The 18,898-nt window shown below is 40.9% G+C and overlaps 1 protein-coding gene and 1 long non-coding RNA gene across 2 annotated transcripts in view; one reads left to right on the top strand and one right to left on the bottom strand.

The window, feature by feature from the left end:
- The window catches only part of Shoc1 (shortage in chiasmata 1), an 82,659-nt gene that overhangs the window by 44,997 nt on the left and 18,764 nt on the right, over nucleotides 1-18,898 (bottom strand). The window contains exons 5-10 of the mRNA XM_032889733.1: nucleotides 16,526-16,704; nucleotides 11,938-12,091; nucleotides 11,665-11,749; nucleotides 10,361-10,511; nucleotides 5,485-5,586; nucleotides 4,055-4,163 (exon numbers count right to left, since the gene is read on the bottom strand). Of these exons, the coding sequence (XP_032745624.1) occupies nucleotides 4,055-4,163; nucleotides 5,485-5,586; nucleotides 10,361-10,511; nucleotides 11,665-11,749; nucleotides 11,938-12,091; nucleotides 16,526-16,704 (780 nt within the window). The remainder of the gene's footprint in view (nucleotides 1-4,054; nucleotides 4,164-5,484; nucleotides 5,587-10,360; nucleotides 10,512-11,664; nucleotides 11,750-11,937; nucleotides 12,092-16,525; nucleotides 16,705-18,898) is intronic.
- LOC116888461 lies at nucleotides 4,045-7,489 on the top strand. Its single transcript, XR_004386313.1, has 3 exons — nucleotides 4,045-4,127; nucleotides 5,447-5,660; nucleotides 6,856-7,489. It is a non-coding gene; the product is annotated as an uncharacterized LOC116888461 (long non-coding RNA).

Raw genomic sequence — 18,898 nt, 5'->3', positions numbered from 1 at the left:
TCCCAGGTTATTTTTGGCCACAGTGTTTCATCACAGCAATAAAAAAAAAACCATAATTTAAAAAGCGAGGGGTCCCCTTGGAGCAGACGTCAGGAGACTGAGTGCTTCAGAGGCTGGACGTGAAACTGCAGGCCTTGGTGTTTGTCCTGAGGGGCTTGGCTCTACTTTCATCCTTCCTTTCTATGCTCCTCTTCCTCCATTTCAGAAGGGGACATTTACTCCTGCTGTAATCAGCAGAATATAATTTTCCTTTTAATTTTATAGAGGTTCAAGTAAGAGGTTGCCTTGAGTCTCCATTGAGACTCTGAATTTGGACTCTCAAACCATGTGAAAAGTTAAGCAAAGAGACAGACTGAATACATTTGGACTAGAGCCTTTGGAGACATGGGATGGGGTGCTGTGTTTAAAGCGAAGTGTCTGGGTGTAAAGTTGACTGTGCGTAGAACATTTTCTGTATTAGTTAACTTTCCATCACTGTAACCTAATGACTGAAGGAATAAATTAAGGGCAAATGAATTTAATTTGGTTCTTGGTTTCCGAGGGTTCAGTCCAAGAGCGTAGCCCCATGAGCTTGGGTAAACATCATGGTGGTAGGAGCACTGGGCAGCAGACAGCTGTGTACTTCATGGCTCAGCAGAAAGCAGAGGCAGGGAATGCTGGTGCCCATTTGATCTCTTCTCTTCCCTACTGTGTCATGGTCCCAAGCTGAAAACAGCCTGAAAACCAAGCAAAACCACCAAGATTCAGTGCCTTGCCCTGTCAGGAGAACTGGCCCGCCTGTGCCACTGTGAAAAGTCACAGCAGGCACTCACCCATCTCCCATGATGCTCTGTGAAAAGTCACAGCAGGCGTTCACCCATCTCCCATGATGCTCTGGGATTTGTTGTCTTCCCATCAACACAGTTTCTGTAACATGGCCATTGGACTTACAACGAGGCAGATGAGGTTGGATGAGGTACCTTTCCTCTGGCTAAAGCTGCTTTGCTGCAGGCCACACTGCTCAGCACACAGAGTTCTAGATAGGTTTCTGAGGTTTTGCAAAAGCCTCACTTTGCACACAGGTATGGGGAGAGTTCTTAGAATCTTTAGTTACTCACAGCAGAGCACAAGACAAGCTAAAGTTCTCACAAAGGTGTGCTGGCCAGTTACTTTCATGTCAACCTGACACAAACTAAAGTTATCTGAAAGGAGAGAACCTCAGTGAGAAACTGCCTCCCTGATACAGACAAGCCTGTAGGGCACTTTTTAAAATTAGTGACTGATGGGGAAGGGCCTGGGTTCTATAGGAAAGCAGGCTGAGCAAGATGTGCACAGGCCAACAATCGGCGCTGCTTCATGGCCTCTGCACTGGCTCCTGACCCCAGGCCCTGCCCTCACTGCTTCTGATGATGCTCTGTTATATGAAACTGTGAGTTAAGTGACCTTTCCCTCCTTTCCTTCCCCACCCCCACAAAAAATTAACATTCTCTTGGCTTTATAATTAAGGCACACTTTTTTAAAAATACAGGTAACCCATGTAGCCCAGGTGGTCTGAAATTTGTGACTCTACTGCTCAGACTGCCAAATGCTGGAATTACATCAATAATCTCAACGCTTAGACTTAAAATATTTTTTAAACGGGAATTTTAAAGGTTCTAGTCATGGAAACCAGATGGAAGTGACTTATCTCTCGAAGTGGTGTGTAACTTTCAGTTGTTTCGAGTGATTCTAGATCCATTAACTGTTTTAAAAGCCATTTTGTTCTAGCTGCCAAATCACAATGCATCAGGCAAGACTTGTTTCCTAAAGTCTCATTAGCCATTTGAGTTACAACAATAAATAGAAAATAGATTAAAGAGTTACTGTATGGGATGGAGAGAGGGCCTATGGGTTCGGAGCACTGACTGTTCTTCCAGAGGACCGGGGTTCAATTCCTAACACCCACATGGCAGCTCACAACTGTCTATAAATCCAGGATCCAACACCCTCACACAGACTTACATGTAAGCAAAAAAACAAAAACAAAAACAAAAAACCAAACACCAATGCTCATAAAACAAAAATAAAATAATTAAAAAGAGTTATTATGGTTAATATTTGAATGCTAACTGAAATTTAAGATTATGCAAATGTATATTGACTCCTGATTCTGAACAGAACATTTATGTCTGCCACATAATAAAAGACAGCCCCCAAACTGTCTTGCCAACCTGTCTCCCCAGATACTTTATGATAAACAAAATAGAGTAAAAGGGCTCAATAAAGGCTGTGCCCTGCAGATAGAAAGCTTCCTCTCTAGCAAAGAGACTACAGTATTAGAGCATACATGACTGCATGTGTATGCCATGCTTTTCCAGAGCTCATTCATGCTACACATAGGCTTAGCTCATGGCTGAGTTTTACACACACAGCATACACAAATGCAAGTGATTCCTAGACAGAATGAAGATATACTCAAGGCACCCAGTGCCGGATCCTCCTTGTCTCATTAGACATCAGACAGACCATTAAAGATGTGTGCAGAACCAGTGATGACGTCTGGGTCCTTGGCTGCGACTCCCTGCAGCTATCCTACAGCAGCCACTCAGCAAGAGCAGCCAGGAACCAGTCATAAGGACCTCCAGGCATGCCTGTAATTCTCCTGGACGGGTGGGGTGTAGGTCTCATTAAGTTCCAGTTTTTGTGGGAACGAAGACTGTACTAAGTTCCTAGTGACTTGAATAAGAAGCAAAATTGAGTGGCTTTATTCCAAGATAATAGACCAGCTTACCTTGGAAGCACCACATTTATGTTTGCTACATAATAAAAGACAACACCAAAGCTATCTCAGACTCTGTCAGCAGCCCTGCATGCTGGCCTGCTAAGATAGGCCATTTGGTCTTTAATCCCAGCACTTGGGAGGCAGAGGCAGGTGGCTCTCTGAGTTTGAGGTTAGCCTAATCTACACACAGAAGCTTTGTCTCAAAAATCAAAGCAACAAACAAAACAAAAGATATATAACATGGTCTAACTAGAATATGATGATTTGAAAGCCTTGTAGTATCAATTCTAGGACCACAGACAATTCTGTGCAATAACCCTGGGTGCCGAACAGATTTATGGATCAACCCCTACTTCTGGTATTTTCAATACTGAGGCAACAACGGTCAGCAAGGTCAGAGGACAGCTCTGATAGAGATGCATTAGGATGGCCTGGTGCTCCTCTGGGAAATACACTGATGAGCACACTATTCTGGAACCCTTACCTCATCCTCCCCACAGATGAATATGTATGCACACATATATTCATGTCATATTTTTGAAGACCCTGTAGAGTCTTTAAGTAGACACTCAGCACTGCAGAAAGTCTGAGGCACAGAGCAACTAAGAGCAAGTGGGGGAACCTGGTAACCTTAATGCAGAGCTTTAAGACGCTTATGCTGGGGTGCACTGTGACCTCCCAAATCCATATCTCAAAACCTCAATGTCAGAATAGCAGAGGATGACTGTGTTTGGAGATATTTAGGTAAAGGAAGTCACTAGAGTACCTTTTAATCCTACACAGTCAAAACCAATGCAACAAATTCAGTAGCTTCTGGGACTGTGAGAAAATAAGACTTTATTGTTCATGCCATGCAGTGTATGGTATCTATTATGGAACTAATCCACACAGTGTGCCTTACGTGGCAGTGAGTGCCACGGGCAACTGTTCAGAGGCAATTTCTTAATCATTTTATTTCTGTCAGGACCTTACAACTTTCGATTTATTTACTTTTAATAGCAATATTACTATAATATTAGTAGTGATACTTTTAATAGTAACATCACATTCAAAATTCTGAAAGTTACTCTAAAAGATTATACTGTGAAAAAGCAAAGTCAGACTTGTGCGTTTCTTGCACCACTATCTAACAATAAACAGTCTGTGGGAACCACAGACATGTGCACATATAGTCCTGTGCTCTCTCCATACACACTATACAGTCTCATATGTTTTCATAAGAATGTCTTGGAAGTTGCCTTTACATGGAGATATTTCATTAAAAACTGCTTGTCCTGAACTGCAGCTTCGGTTCTAGATGTAATCTTTACTTACATTTTACATGCAGCAGAAAACGGAAATGTCTGAAATCCTGCGTATAACGAATTCACTGAAGAATGCTGCCTTGGTAAGCTCAGATGGGATGGTGGCATTTCTAGTTCTCCTGAGATATATGGAAATTAAAGATATATAATACTGTATAAGATAAGATTTAGAACTCTTGCAAATAATATTTGGCTTGGTCAATTTATTGCAAAAATTTTTGTATTAATTTTTAAAAGAATTTAGTATAGTATTTTATCATATCCACCCTTTTCCCAATTCCTCCCAGATCCACACCCCTATCCCAACTTCATGCCCCCTCCCTCTTTTTTTGTCACCAAATTCAATTTGTGCTGCTTATATAGCTTTTGCTGTGGCAACAAAATATGTCAGTAAGAAGAGAAAAGATGACAGTGAGATTTGGGGTGGGGCTAGGGCGACAGCTCAGTTGGTAAAGCAGCAGAACCTTAGTTCAATCCCAGCACCTGTGTAAAAAGCTGGGCATGAGGGCACGCAGGCCCTTGAAATCCCAGACTATCCTTTCTCCATGAGCCCAACGTTCCAGGAGAGCGCCTATCTCAGAAAACAACCTGGAGGGCTTCTGCGGAACAGTACTTGAGGTTGACCTCAGGCTCCCACTCACATATATGGGTGCACACATACACACAACACAAGAAATTCAGATTCCTTGAGATACAAAATACCAGTCCTAAATTTGTATCTATATAAAGAATTACAAATTTATCACTTGGTATTTCAATGGGACAGCTGTGACTTTAAAAACTACTGTGTTGGCTGAACTTTCCTGAGCTTGCTATATAGGATAAATCCCAAGGGCTTTGTGTATAAGGAGAGTTTCATCCTGCAGGCTTATGTTGTTAGCATTTAGGAAACAGCACTATTTTATTTCCATAGTAAATACTGGTGATGTTAGGGAAATGGAGGAGTAACTCTTTACCTCAGTGAGTCATGACTCTAGATGTCCTTGTCAGAATTATAAATTAATAGAATGGGCCTGAAAAATAGTCAGGTATACTTTAAGATTCTGTGTATAAGGTGTATATACACACAAGGTCAATGCAGGGTGTCTTACACCCTGACTCTGCCATATTTTGGTGCCAGATCTATCAGTGGTTGGGTACTGGGGACAGCAGCTAGGTAGCCATGCTTCTGTGCCACACACTTTACTGATTAGCATTTTAATTTTAGTATTATTTTCTCCACTCATCCGATCAAACATAACTCTGCTGTGTACATGCCCACCTTTGTTGCTGACAGAGCAAATATAAAGGGGTGGAAAAAGAGAAAGATGACAAGGAGGATCATAAGCACTGAGTTTTGAACACAAAACCCGATTCACAATAGACTGTAAGTGCAAACGCAGTGTACTTCTGCATCCTATAGGTAACCCCTGTGAAGTCAATGACAGGCAAAATCTCTACCTGGCTCGTCGCACTCTGGTTCACAAAGTCTTGCACAAGTTAAGTTTTCTGTGGAGCTGCAGTTTATATCCTCAGTATCAAATCCATGCTTGGAAGTAAGATCTGAAAGGAAATGGAAGAAACTATCAGCAAAGTGCCACTAAAGTCATATTCTGAAAAAAATGTTGACATAATAGGTAATGCCTATTCTCTGATACATATTCCCTTCATTCCCCATCTATCAATTAAAACCACCAAAAAATATAAAAATGCAAAAATCTGCAAAACAATTGAAAGGTAAGATGGGGTAAGTAAGAACACGGACTCTTTCAAAAACCTAGTCTTCCAGCCACAAATGCTGACTTGCTAAACTTTATTGAGCTGGAATTCTACTTGTGGTTCTAAAGTTAAAACCAAGCGTTGGGTGTGCTGGGCACTCTGCCACTCAATCATACCTCCTGGCACTGGTCTGTGTTAATGGTTATTTCCTTTTCCAGTTGCCTGGCATATTCTGCTATGACTTTATTGTTGTTATTGTGTGCACGTGTTTCTGTATCTGTACGTGCATGTGGCTGCATATATGTGCACGTAGAAGCTAGCAGTCTATGTTGGGGATCTTCCTCGGTCACTTCCCACATTCTATTCCAGACACAGTCTCTCACTGAACCCCCAGCTTACTGATCTGACTTAGGCAGACAGACAAGCAGGCATCCTCCCAACTCACTCTTCCCAGCTCTAGGACCACAGGCAGGTAGATGCATGCTTGGCTCTCAGTGAGTGCTGAGGGGTCAAACTCAGGTCTTCCTGCCTGTGCTGAGCTCCGTACTGCCCTGGTCCTCTCCCAGCCTCATTACTTGCTATCCTTTCTAACACACAACTGTTTTTTGTTTTTTTGTTTGTTTGTTTGTTTGTTTGTTTGTTATTGTGGTTTTTGTTGTTGTTTTTAATTTTTTTAGATTTGTTTTTTATTTATCTGAGTATGCTGCAGTTATCTTCAGACACACCAGAAGAGGTCAATCAGATCTCATTACAGATGGTTGTGAGCCACCATGTGGTTGCTGGCAATTGAACTCAGGACCTCTGGAAGAGCAGTCAGTGCTCTTAGTGGCTGAACCATCTCTCCAGCCCTAACACACAGCTCTTATAAACAACTCTTAAATACACATTAATTCCTTGGGTGTAACACAGATTTTTCTATTTTGTTTATAAAATTATTATTTATCTTATAATCAGTATGTATATTTAGAAGGCTTCTTTCCCCTACATTTTTATTAAGTTGATAATGAGTCATATAGTTGGTGGGATTTTAGAATCACAAATATGTAAAATGACGGTCAGAAGGAGAAAGCACCTAGACAACTGGGAGTAACCGACCCTGGGTCCCATTTACAGCTCTTTACCTGAACTTGGATAACAATATGAGTCTCCTCGTCATGACATTTTTGAAGACAAATCTATCTTTGCTGGAGTCTGGGTTTAACAAAGCAGCAGGAAAGTGGATTCGAGAAAGGAGAGAGCAACAGAGAGGCCCCAAACTCTCTACAAACATACTCTGTGTAAATCCTTAACTCCTGAACTATGTTTGCTGTGGAGTCCATGAAGGACTCTTAAGACTGAAAACACTTAACAGAGACTTCAACTTACTCCTCATGTGGGGGAGAGTTTATAAATTTTGAGCCAAACCGACAACTTACTGTGAAATAAACAAGAATCAACTCTCATTAGTGGGAGATAACAGAATTTAAACAACAGCCACAGAAGAAAAACAGGAAAACACAGCTAGCTGATCCTCAAATGTGAAGGCTTCTTAAGAAAGAAAGAGTCAGATGTCCGCTTTCTCCATCACTGTTCACCACAGCACTAAAAGTCCCAACAGAACAATGAGGCAATAAAGAGAAATAAAAGGTATCCAAACTGAAAAGGAGGTAGTCAAATTATGTCTGTTTGCAGATATTGTGATATTATACATAAGTGCAATTATAAAATCTGGAATAAAGAAATTCAATAAATTTTCAGGATAAAAAAATCCTAACAGTCTGCTGTGCTTTGATATGCTACTGATGAACCGTCTGTCAGGTCCAAAAGAAAGAGGACAGATGGCTAACTGTGGTGCCTACTAGCATGTCGAGATTCCTGCTGGCCTCCCGATCTCTGAGCATCATGAGTACCTGTTACAGAGTCTCTGCTGGCTCTTCTCACCCTGCCCCCTACCCCCTACCCTGAACATCACTCCAGGGCCTCTTTTCCTCCAGGTTCTCATTCCTATAGAAGCTGCCATTTTGGCCTCTGGGTCCTCTCTGTCTTTGCCCTTCCCCTTCTCTCCTCTTTCTCACTCTCCATCCCCCTCCCCCCATGACCCAGCTCAGCCTGCTGCCATGTTTAGTCTACTATTTTCTTTCCCTACTCTGCAGATGCCTCTGGCTGTTCTCTCCTTCATATCCACAATAAAAATGTTCTCCTCAGCCATACCTTGGAGTGGTCATACCCTTATTTTATATACAATCCAAAAATCTTCATATACTGTGACTAGAAATGTGAATTAGTACAACTAAAAATAGAGCTGGTATATACACAGTCTGGCAAGCCTGCTGCTGGGACAGCCATCCAGAATGAGCACAAACAGTATCTCAGAGCAATAGCCACACACGGGTGTACACGCAGCACCATTCACTAAGACAGCAGCGTGGAAACACCCTGACTCACACACAGGAGGACAACCAGATTAAAAGCAGACAAAGTATCTAAACCAAGCAGCCAAGGACAGTACATACATGGCTGTTAGCACATGAAAAGCAGCCAAGGACAGTACATACATGGCTGTTAGCACATGAAAAGCAGCCAAGGACAGTACATACATGGCTGTTAGCACATGAAAAGCTACCCAGGAATGTCAAAGCCCACTACCATGTGCTACCAATTCACGCCCACTAGGCCAGGTATTTCAACGCCTGATAACAAGTTTAAAAGAGGAGGCCAGTCATCAGAACCCTGAAACCACTGCAAGCACTCAGGCACACCTTCTGGCAGCTCCTCAGGAAGTTACGAGGTGGGGTTCTCATGATGCAGCAGCTCTGCCCTCACACACATCCTGAGAGGAAACGAAACACGTGTATGTGGACATGTCAGCCAGCAGAAGAGACAGGGAACTAGAAATAAACCAACACAGCTACAGTCACTGCATTATTTGACAAACGCATAGAAACAGACATTAAAAACAAACAAACAAAAACAAACAGAAAACCCAGCCTCTTTAAAATTGGTGCTGGGAAATCTGGATATCCACAAGCACAAGAGTGACACAAGGCCCATCTCTCTCACTCAGCATAAAAGTCAACTGGCAATAGACCAAGTGCTGAATTATATAACTGGAGCCAATTTTCTTTCATCTCCTCTAGCCAAGCAAGGTACCCAAAGGAAAGAAGACTGAAGAGAAGCCAAAAAGTGATCCCAGTTTGAGAAAACATTTAAGAACTTTGGCATTTGACAGGTCTTTGAGCTCCAAAGAGATCTCACCCACTTCATAAAATGGCTCTGGTAATATCGGCTTCAGAGGTAAAGCGCCATCCTCTATAAGCTGCTCAAAGTGCTTCCTGCCATTAACCAGTTCCCCAGGCCCTAGACCAGTAGACAGTTACCCAGCTGCTTAAGCTTGCCCACAAGTACAGCCCAGAGACAAAGCAGAAGCAGCAAAGGCTGCTGGCCCGTGCTGAGAAGAAAGCTGCTGACAAAGGGGACATCCCAACTAAGAGGCCACCTGTCCTCCGAGCAGGGGTCAATATGGTCACCACCTTGGTGGAGAACAAGAATGCTCAGCTGGTGGTAACTGCACATGATGTAGACAGACCCCACTGAGCTGGTGGTTTTCCTGCCTGCCTTGTGTCAAAAAATGGGGTGCCTTATCGCATCATCAAGGGAAAGGCCAGGCTGGGGCGCCTGGTCCACAGGAGGACATGCACCACTGCTGCCTTCACACAGGGTAACTTGGAAGACAAGGGTGCTCTGCTTAAGCTGGTGGAATCTATTAGAACCAATTAGAATGACAGATATAGTGACATCTGCTGCCTATGGGAAGGCAACACCCCAGGCCCTAAGTCTGTGGCTCAAACTGCCAAGCTGGAAAAAGGTAAAGACTAAAGAACTTGCCACTAAACTGGGCTAAATGTACCCTGCTAAGTTCTCTGTACATAAGTATAATTACAAAAATTTAAAATTAAAGTGCAGTTAGAGGAAGAGGATGTTAAAAGGTAAGAGAATCCATGCGACATGGAGAAAGGGAAGGAAGGGGACTAGCAGGAGAAGGGCAGAGCATTGGAAGTACGAGGGAAGACCAACAAAACTACGGAAGTAGGAAAAGCATAGGACAAAACCCATTAAAAAGTTAAACCAAAATGATATAAATAACACACAAACTTCTAAATAAATATTTAGCAAGTTTATAACATTAAAGCATATAAATAATTCAAATGTCTGTCAACAGATGCATCATGGGTAAATAAAATGTGAGAAAACATCTCTACAATGGGATATTATTTGGTTATAAAAATCAACGAAGCACTGATACATCCTGTAACATACATAAGTTTGAAAAAATTATGGTAAGTGAAAGAGACCAGCCACAGGAAGATCACATGTATGGTTACATTTTACTGAATTGCAGAATAACCAAATCTAAGTCGGATCTCAGAGACAGAACTCAGTGGTAGAGTGCCTGCTAGCCACAAAGGCCCGGACTCAAATCCAGCACCAGAGAAAAAGGGACAGTGGGAGAAGAGTCTAACGGCGATGCCCCCGAGCATTCATCAGGTAACTCAGAGCACCTCTGTAAAGTATTTTAGTCAATAACAACTCCAACAACAAGGAGTTTTCACAAGGAACACATTTCTAAGTGCACTCTCACCTCTGTTGAAATGTTCATTTTCATCTACAGAGTCCACTGTTTTCGGTATTGAGTCTAATAATTCCTTCAGTTTTGATGGTGGTAGAACCAGCATTTCTTGTTTGGAATTTGTAGACATCAAGGATTTAAGCTCAAAAGGAAAAACTGATGGCTGAAATAATATAACATTTAAAAAATTTACAGAATAGTTCCAAGGAAATACATTTAGTTCTTAAATGGATATGTTTGTTTAGTGGCAACTAAAATTTAAACAAGTTGTACTCTGTCTTGAATGCCATACAGACTTTCAAGAAATAGAGGTTTAGAAATCAAAAACAGGTTTCTTTTACAAGCAATGCCTTTGTTGAATAATCTTTTTATAATTTCCATCACCTTAGTGACATACAGTATCTCTAAATGTGTTTGTATCTTCATTTTCACTAGTAAAATAAATTTTAGAAATTATAAATTAAAAGGAATTACCAGGGTTGGGGATTTAGCTCAGTGGTAGAGCCCTTACCTAGGAAGCACAAGGCCCTGGGTTCGGTCCCCAGCTCCGAAAAAAAAAAAAAAAAAAAAAAAAAAAAGAACCAAAAAGAAAAAAAAAAAGGAATTACCACAGAAAATGAGAGATAGAAAAGTAGCACAAACTGAAAAGATGGCTGTGACTAGAGCTCATCTCTACCACGCCCCAGGGGCTGTATTTTTCTCTCACCCTCATAGATAATATTTCTCAACATGTGAGACTGCACCACTCAGAACTAACAAGAGAAGGGAAATTAAATGGAGTCAGGAATTCATAAGCAAGTTAATATCTTTACCAAGTTGTTCACATCTTATCTGTAAGGAAACCCTTGAAGTACCTTTACTGCCTTGTGTGTATATCCTCTGAAAGTATTAAGAAAAGTCTCAGTATTTAAAATGTTTCAGTTGTCCACAAAACATTATGTGTACTTAAATTAGAATGATAATAATAGAATTCAGCTATAATTTTTAAATGTTACTACTTACATTTCTATACCAAATATAGTGATTAAAGTTGCTAAAAGAGGTTTGAAAGTTCTCTGTACCTGGACTGCCCACTAGACCAATTAACTCAGGATGTAACTGGGTAGGATCCAACTTCAACCTCAGCTATGGCTGAGACTCATTATTTAGAAGTAAATTTGACTCCATAATTGATACATAGTCAACTTAGTATTAAAATATTTTCACATGATAGTTGTAAACAGTTAAAGTAAATTACTAAAACTTATAAAGGTATGTTCCCTTACTTCTATAAATACATTACTGAAAGCAAGTGTTATGATTCTATTGAAACATACTAGTTTCTCCTTATAAAAGGTCTCCTCAGCCATATGGAAATCTCTCACAAAAGGTTCCGAACGTTCTTGAACAGAGAAGCACTCCCTTAAATCAAAAATAAAACAAGATTAATTAATACTAAAAACATTTAACAAACATTGTCAATTAAACACACAAAGACTCTCATGTAGGTTGAGATGAAGCAGCAGAACTCTCCCCACAGCATCTAAACCTGTGGCTGTACAGAGGATGTTCTCCGGTGTTAGAGCAAATATAGACTGGGAGTTACATACATGAAATTATCCTTTCCACAGGGCCCTTCTTTGAACTCTAAGAGCGGATCCTTCACCAGATAGAGCTTTAGTCTGCCCAAGAGAGTATTCACAGTCGGCAGATGATTATCCATTGCTTTGTTCATGAAAATCATTTCCTCATCAATAAGTAATCCTGAAAAGAAATAAGGAATTAAAAATCTAACAGTTAGACCAGATGTCTAAACATTAAATATTAACAGATTCTTCAAGCACACTGAATCGTTAAGTTCTCCATTATACTATGTATATAAAACACAGACTGTGGTGCCCAGCAAAAGGAAAATCTCAATAGAACGTAGTGTTATTGAGCACATGGGAACAAGGCAAACGTTCTGAAAGAGATGCACTGTGTGATAGGTGCTTTAGCAACAAAGACGGCTGAATCAATCATCTTTAAAACCGCACCAGAAGGTTCAAAGAAATAAGAATCCTGGGCTCTGGCTGAGTCTGGTTTTCTGTTCTCTGCATCTGTAAGGACACATAGTGCCTGGATCTGATCTAGAAAGCACACATGAAACCACTGACTCCATCATTATAAAGCTGTTCATACAAGGCTGACACACAGCTAACTGCAGTGAAAACTGTATACTGGAACAGCTACTTAGAAACTATGATAGACTTTACATATTAAAAACACTGCTGGTAATATTAACCGGGAACGTAAAATTTCCTTTCTCTCCTAACCTTCTATGTTTGGGTTAGACTCTTGGCTACTTGCATGAGTTTCTAAGTCTTGGATGGGAACATTAAACCTGCCCAGGTTCAATAAATTTCTTAGTGAAAAGAGAGAAGAAAATGGACACTTAGAGAAAGAAATGCTCAGAAAGTCAATGTCTCCAACATAAAAGCCTCCTTGAGTATGGAGAGTGGACAGGTCTCTTGTTCTGAACAGAAGTCTTTCGGTTAAGTGGGGCAGCCAGTTTCAGAGAGGAACAGCATGTAGTTTTCAGGTAGTGATGTCTCTCATGGCTGACTACATAAGTGATATGCATGCACCTAATCAATATCTGACAAGCAGCTGGGAGCATCCCTTGCCTGTGCCAAATCATGTATCAAAGAAGAACTTGAGATATGAACCAGCCTCTTAAGTGGCCATCCAATGAAGCTAAGAAGTGCAGGCTGACAGGAACCCGATATAGATGTCTCCTGAGAGACACAGCCAGAGCATGTCAACTACAGAGGCGAATGCCAACAGCAAACCACTGAACTGAGAACTGGACCACTGTTGGAGGAATCAGAGAAAGGACTGAAGAAGTTAAAGGGGCTTGCAACCCCATAAGAACAGCAATGCCAACCAACCAGAGGTTCCAGAAACTAAACCACTACCCAAAGAGTGCACATGGGACAGATCCATGGCTCCACCTGCGTATGTAGCAGAGGATAGCCTTGTTGGGCACCAATGGGAGGAGAAGCCCTTGGTCCTGCCAAGGTTGGACCCCCAAGTATAAGGGAATGTCGGGAGGGGGGCACAAAGGGGGAATGGATGGGTAGGGAAAACCTTTATAGAAGAAGGGGAGAGGGAAGGGATAGGGGGCTTGTGGATGTGAAACCGGGAAAGGGAATAACATTTGAAATGTAAATAAAAAATATCCAATTTAAAAAAAAGAAAAAGAGACATCAGTGAATGGAAAAACAAAACAAAACAATAACAACAACAAAACCCAGTGACCATCCAAATCATTTAAGTTCCTGCCAATCTCAGGTTTTATCTGAGAAAATTAAAGGTGGTTTATTTGTGTCACCCACCCATTCTGCAAATACCAATGGAGTCATGTTAAGAGTGAAACAACATTGGTTTATATCCCCCATCTCCTTGTAACTCTTTAAAACACAAGCTCTGAGCCTGGCATCCCAAATAAAACCACATCCTGATATGTCTGCCGCACTTAGCAGCATACCTATACCCTTTCAGTCCCTTCAATTCGACTATCATTTTCCATGCAGCCACTAGAGGTCAGCAAGTCTCCACAACCAATGCTGCTAGACAAAGGCTGTTTTCACAAGGGGTGGTTGCTTCCTTATGCAAATACAGGGAGCTGTATGCCCGGAGTTCTCACTCCACAGCAAGCATGGTATGACTCTATTATAGACAAATGATAAGCAGGAATGCAACGGGGTTAGTTATGAAAGAAGCAGGAACAAGAGGCTTGGTGACAGGGAACTCTACTTAGGAGACCCAAGTCAAGCAGATGAAAACAGCCTTGAAAGCTAACCAAAACACTTTAAAGGATCTGACCCTGACTTTCCAACAGTTGTTATTTCTAGGAAAGTGACTGTAAAGTAAATCTAGACAAATAAATACACCAAGTCGAGGGAAAAACCAACAGTTAACATACGTCACAGGTATACAAGAGTGCAAATTATGACACCGACACAATAGACAAAGCCATAGACAGTCCAGAATTCAGCTGGAGTGGTAAGAACTTCGCGTTTAATAGAAGCATCATCTCTAATAGGGAAAGACTCTTAGCTAAATGATATTGGAACAAATACCAAAATGTTTAAACATTTTTTCAAATGTCCCTAAACATAAAAACATAAAAAAGCTGAAATAAAATTACATAAAACATTAAAAATCTTAGTGGGGTGTCATGGCACACACTTAAAATCCCAATACTCAGGAGGCAGATTTCTCTGAGTTTAAAGCCAGCCTGGTCTACAAAGTGAGTTCTAAACCAGCCATGGCTACACAGAGAGACCCTGTCTCAAATCAAACAAATCCTTAATGAAAAAGTTATATAATAGAGAAACATTTTTCTAAGCACAAATGCAGTGCTAGAATCGACAAGGGGAAACATCGGCAGAACTAATCAGATTAGAGTTAAATGCATTTGGATTATTGGTGTCTTTACATATAAAAATGCATGCCAGTAGAAAATAAGACTCACTTTACAAAAGAAAAAGATACAGATAGCCACTACACGCCAGTAGCTTTGAAAGATGCAAGTAAAACATACATTCTCCCCACCACGCTGGCTTACGTGTTCACAGTATCAGCAGTGATGAACCCAGTGAGGACAAGGCTGCCGGGAATAAGCCATTCTCACTATGCCAGTGGTGCTTGCTAAAGCTAAGGACAAAGTCAGTGAAATGTTTCTATCTCCAAGGTTATCCTCAGTGAAATAACGAGAAACGTTCCGCCCAGTGCGGAAGACACCCTCCTCCTGGGTGCCTGCAGAAGATAGTGTCCTGCCACTGCTTTTGGATCAAGATGTAGAACTCTCGGCTCCTCCAGTACCAAGTCTGCCTGCACACCGCCATGCTTCCTGACATGGTGATAATGGACTGAACCTGTAAGTCAGCCCCAATTAAATATTTTCCTTTATTAGAGTTCCCTTGGCCATGATGTCTCTTCACACAAATGGAACCCAAACTAAGACAATATATAACTACAAAAAATAGATTACAAAGATAATAAAATGATATATATGATACAAGACACAAATGGAAAATAAGCATTATTGTGGTTGTGAGCCTAGCCTTTAACAGCTGAGCCATCTCTCCAGCCCAATAAGCATTATTTTATCTTAGTTAATTGATCTTATCCAACAATGGCTTGTAGTTGCCACAGAATAATAACAGCTCCATGTGTGTAGCCTGTTAGTTTTTTATAAATATCCCTACATACATATATAAAGTAATATAAATATATTTTTCATCCCACAAAATTTTATAAGAAGTTTTGATAATAAATCAAGATAAAGAAATTATAAAAGAAAACTAAAACCATAATCTACCCTCAAGCCTCAATGACAATTTTCCCTAAACTACATCACACAAAACAACAGTAAAGTAACTTAGCTACAGTAATTTTTTTCTTTTTTGAGTCAGGGTTTGTCTATACAGCCCTGGTTATCCTGGAACTCACTCTGTGGACCAGATTAGCCTTGAACTCACAGAGATCCACCTGTCTCTGGAATTAAAGGTGCCGAATTTAAGGATTACAGCACTCCCAGCTATAGCATTTCTTAAATAGCAGGAATGATTATATAATGAACCTTCAAGTTTGCCACTAAACAGAGAATTGGCCATCACAATACAAGAAGCCAGTTCTCAGCAACATTTTAAGAACTCGGCCAGTTAGAGAGGAAGGAGATTTAGAAAACAGTTTGGATAAAACATAAATTAGTTAATGCTGACAATAACTCTTTAAAACTTGGTGCATTTCTCCATCTCTGATTTGAGGTTCGATTTCACGTACATTAGATAAGACTGAGTACCGTTGGGTTGTTTTGAGAAGCAGCAGACAGGAATAACTTTAGAACCTAAAACTTACTGTCCCACAATACTTCTGCTGTCACAGGATCTGAACCCAGAGACGATTATATTGCAGACCATGCCGGAACATACCAGAGTTTGAGTTTTGGCAAACTTAAACTTAGAAATCCATCTGTGAAAAGTATATTAATGTGAAAGAGAAAATACTGTTAGCATGGCAAAAGCCAGACTTAACAGTCATGGAGGTAGACATGCCTAATAAAATAAAGACATTTAGAACATAACTGAGAAGCAGAAATGGAGTTACGTCTATCAGTAGGATTGGTGGGAAACAACTTAACATTGCTACCTTGGTGCTCCACTTTCACTCCTGGGTAGGCTGGGGAGCACTTGACAGGAGTAAAGTCTTCCACGTAGCCCTTCCAGGGCTCCGACTTGTCGTCCTCTACCCCAGGTGGAGAGTTTGGATTGGAACTTGGAACAATTTCCTCAAATGTGCCATTAATCATCCTTCCTGTAACTGTCTTTCTGCGATACAAAAGTATTGACTTTATCTGTATGTATTCTAAAACATTTGTATTAATAAACAGTATGTGTTCATCCTGGAAACTGCCAAATTCCAGTGGACACTAAGAAAAACAATCTGTAGTCCCCACCACTTGAAAGAAATGCAAGACTATTCAAAGTCATCAAGGATCTTAAACAGAATCGCACATTGTTCACACACACAGTATCCCATGATGCTTCTCCTACCGAGCTGCGGAGAGTGGGTCTATTCACATGTTCACCATTGACGTTCAATTTGTGGCGGAACACCAGAATTCCACATATCACTGCTATATTTTGGATCTTTCATAACTTCCCGAGTGGCACTAGTGGGAGGCAGCAGAGCTTAGGAAAGACAGGGTTGCCTGGGAGGTGTTTGGGCCTCTGAGAGTATGTCCTTAAATGGGATAGTGGGGCTCTGCCCCTTTCTTTCCTCTTCTATGTGGGTTCATGATATGAGCACTTTTGCTCCCCCGTGTGGCCTTGCCATGGTGCGCCAGCTCACTACAGGCCCAAATCAATTGGTTATGCTCACGGACTCCAAAACTGCAGACCAAAATAAATCTTTTTTCACTTAATTACTTCAAGCATCCTGCTAAGCTGATTGAAAGCTACTATATGAAATGAACGGTCATTGATTTAACCAGCTTTTCTACTGGACATTTGTATATTTTTGGGACTGTTACTACGAGCAACAATGCAAGCATCATTTATTTATATGTGCTTATTTAATAATTTCCTAACAACACATCTCCTAAAAACAGAAGTAGTTTTGTATAAGTTACACTGATTATTTTTACTTACTTATTTGCAACTTTTGCCACTCATTGGCAGACTTCCATTATATTTTATAATCAATGCTTGTTCTTCAATATCACACAGATCTTCCCCTCCTAACCTCCTCTCCCCATTGCTTTATCCCAGCCCCCAAGCCCAAGCAGGAACCCTCTGGAAACCCACAGGCCACTCCAAAACTCCATATCTTCACCTCTCCCTCTTCCCCAAATCCAGTGCCCCAGTTTTATCCCCAGCCCTGTAGCAGACCACCTGCTGTACCCAGCCTCCAACTCCAGCAGGCACTCTCTGAGAACCCTCAAGCCACTCAGGCCAGGGGAGCAAGACGGCTAACTGCAGATCCTCACCTCTCCCTCCATTCCTCCAAGTCCAATCCCTCAGTCTCATCCCTAGTTCTGTAGACTAACTGCTGTGGCCTCTCCCATCCCCATTCCAGGGAACTAAACACATTCTGTGGAACACTCTGCTTCCTTCCCTCCTGCAGACCCCGTCACCTCTCAATACATAGAAACATATTTTACCCAGAATCCCTTGGGAACATACCTATCAGGATCCTAGAAGAATTTCCTACCAGGAAACACAGAGACACCAAATGCACTCTCCTAAGTACCAGAGACAGCAATTGAAACACAGGAATAAAACACCCACTCACCATAGACAAGACCAGATATCAGTACCTAGAATTAAGATCTTCCCAAAATTACGATGCCTAGACAACAGCATAAAAATACAATCACTAAGAGTCAGGTCACTTGTCTCCATTAGTGCCTAGCAACCCTATCATAGTATGCCTTGAGTATTGCACCATACCCGAAACACCAGGGAAAGACCTTAAAAGAGCCTTTATGAATATGATAGAGCTCCTTAAAGAGGAAATGAATGAATCCCTTAAAGAAATTTATAAAAACGCCAACAGTAGAAATAAATCAACAAAACAGTTCAAAACCTGAAAGTGGAAACAGAATCAATAAAGAAAACATAATCTGAAGGAAATTTGGAAATGAAAAATTTAGGACCTCGAACAGGAACCTCAAGGGGTAAACCTCATCAACAGAATACAAGATATGGAAGGGAAAAATCTCAGGTATGGAAGACACACTAAAAAAAAAATAGATACCTTGTTAAAGAAAATGTTAAATCTAAAAGAAAGAAAAAAAAGAAAAATTCTCTTACAAGACATCCAGGAAATCTGGGGCACTATAGAAAAACAAACAAACAAACAAATCTAAGAATAATAGAAATAGAAGGAGAAGAAACCCAGGTGAAGGGCACTGAAAATACTTTTAGCAAAATCATAGAAGAAAAATTTCCTAACCTACAGAAAGAGAATGTCTATCAAAGCAGAAGAAGTATAAAGACCACCAAATTGACTGGACCAGAA

Source organism: Rattus rattus, chromosome 1 (genome assembly GCF_011064425.1).
Source record: "Rattus rattus isolate New Zealand chromosome 1, Rrattus_CSIRO_v1, whole genome shotgun sequence".
NCBI lineage: Eukaryota > Metazoa > Chordata > Mammalia > Rodentia > Muridae > Rattus > Rattus rattus.
The sequence above is the reverse complement of the archived record's forward strand: the minus strand, read 5'-3'. Positions and strand labels throughout refer to the sequence as shown.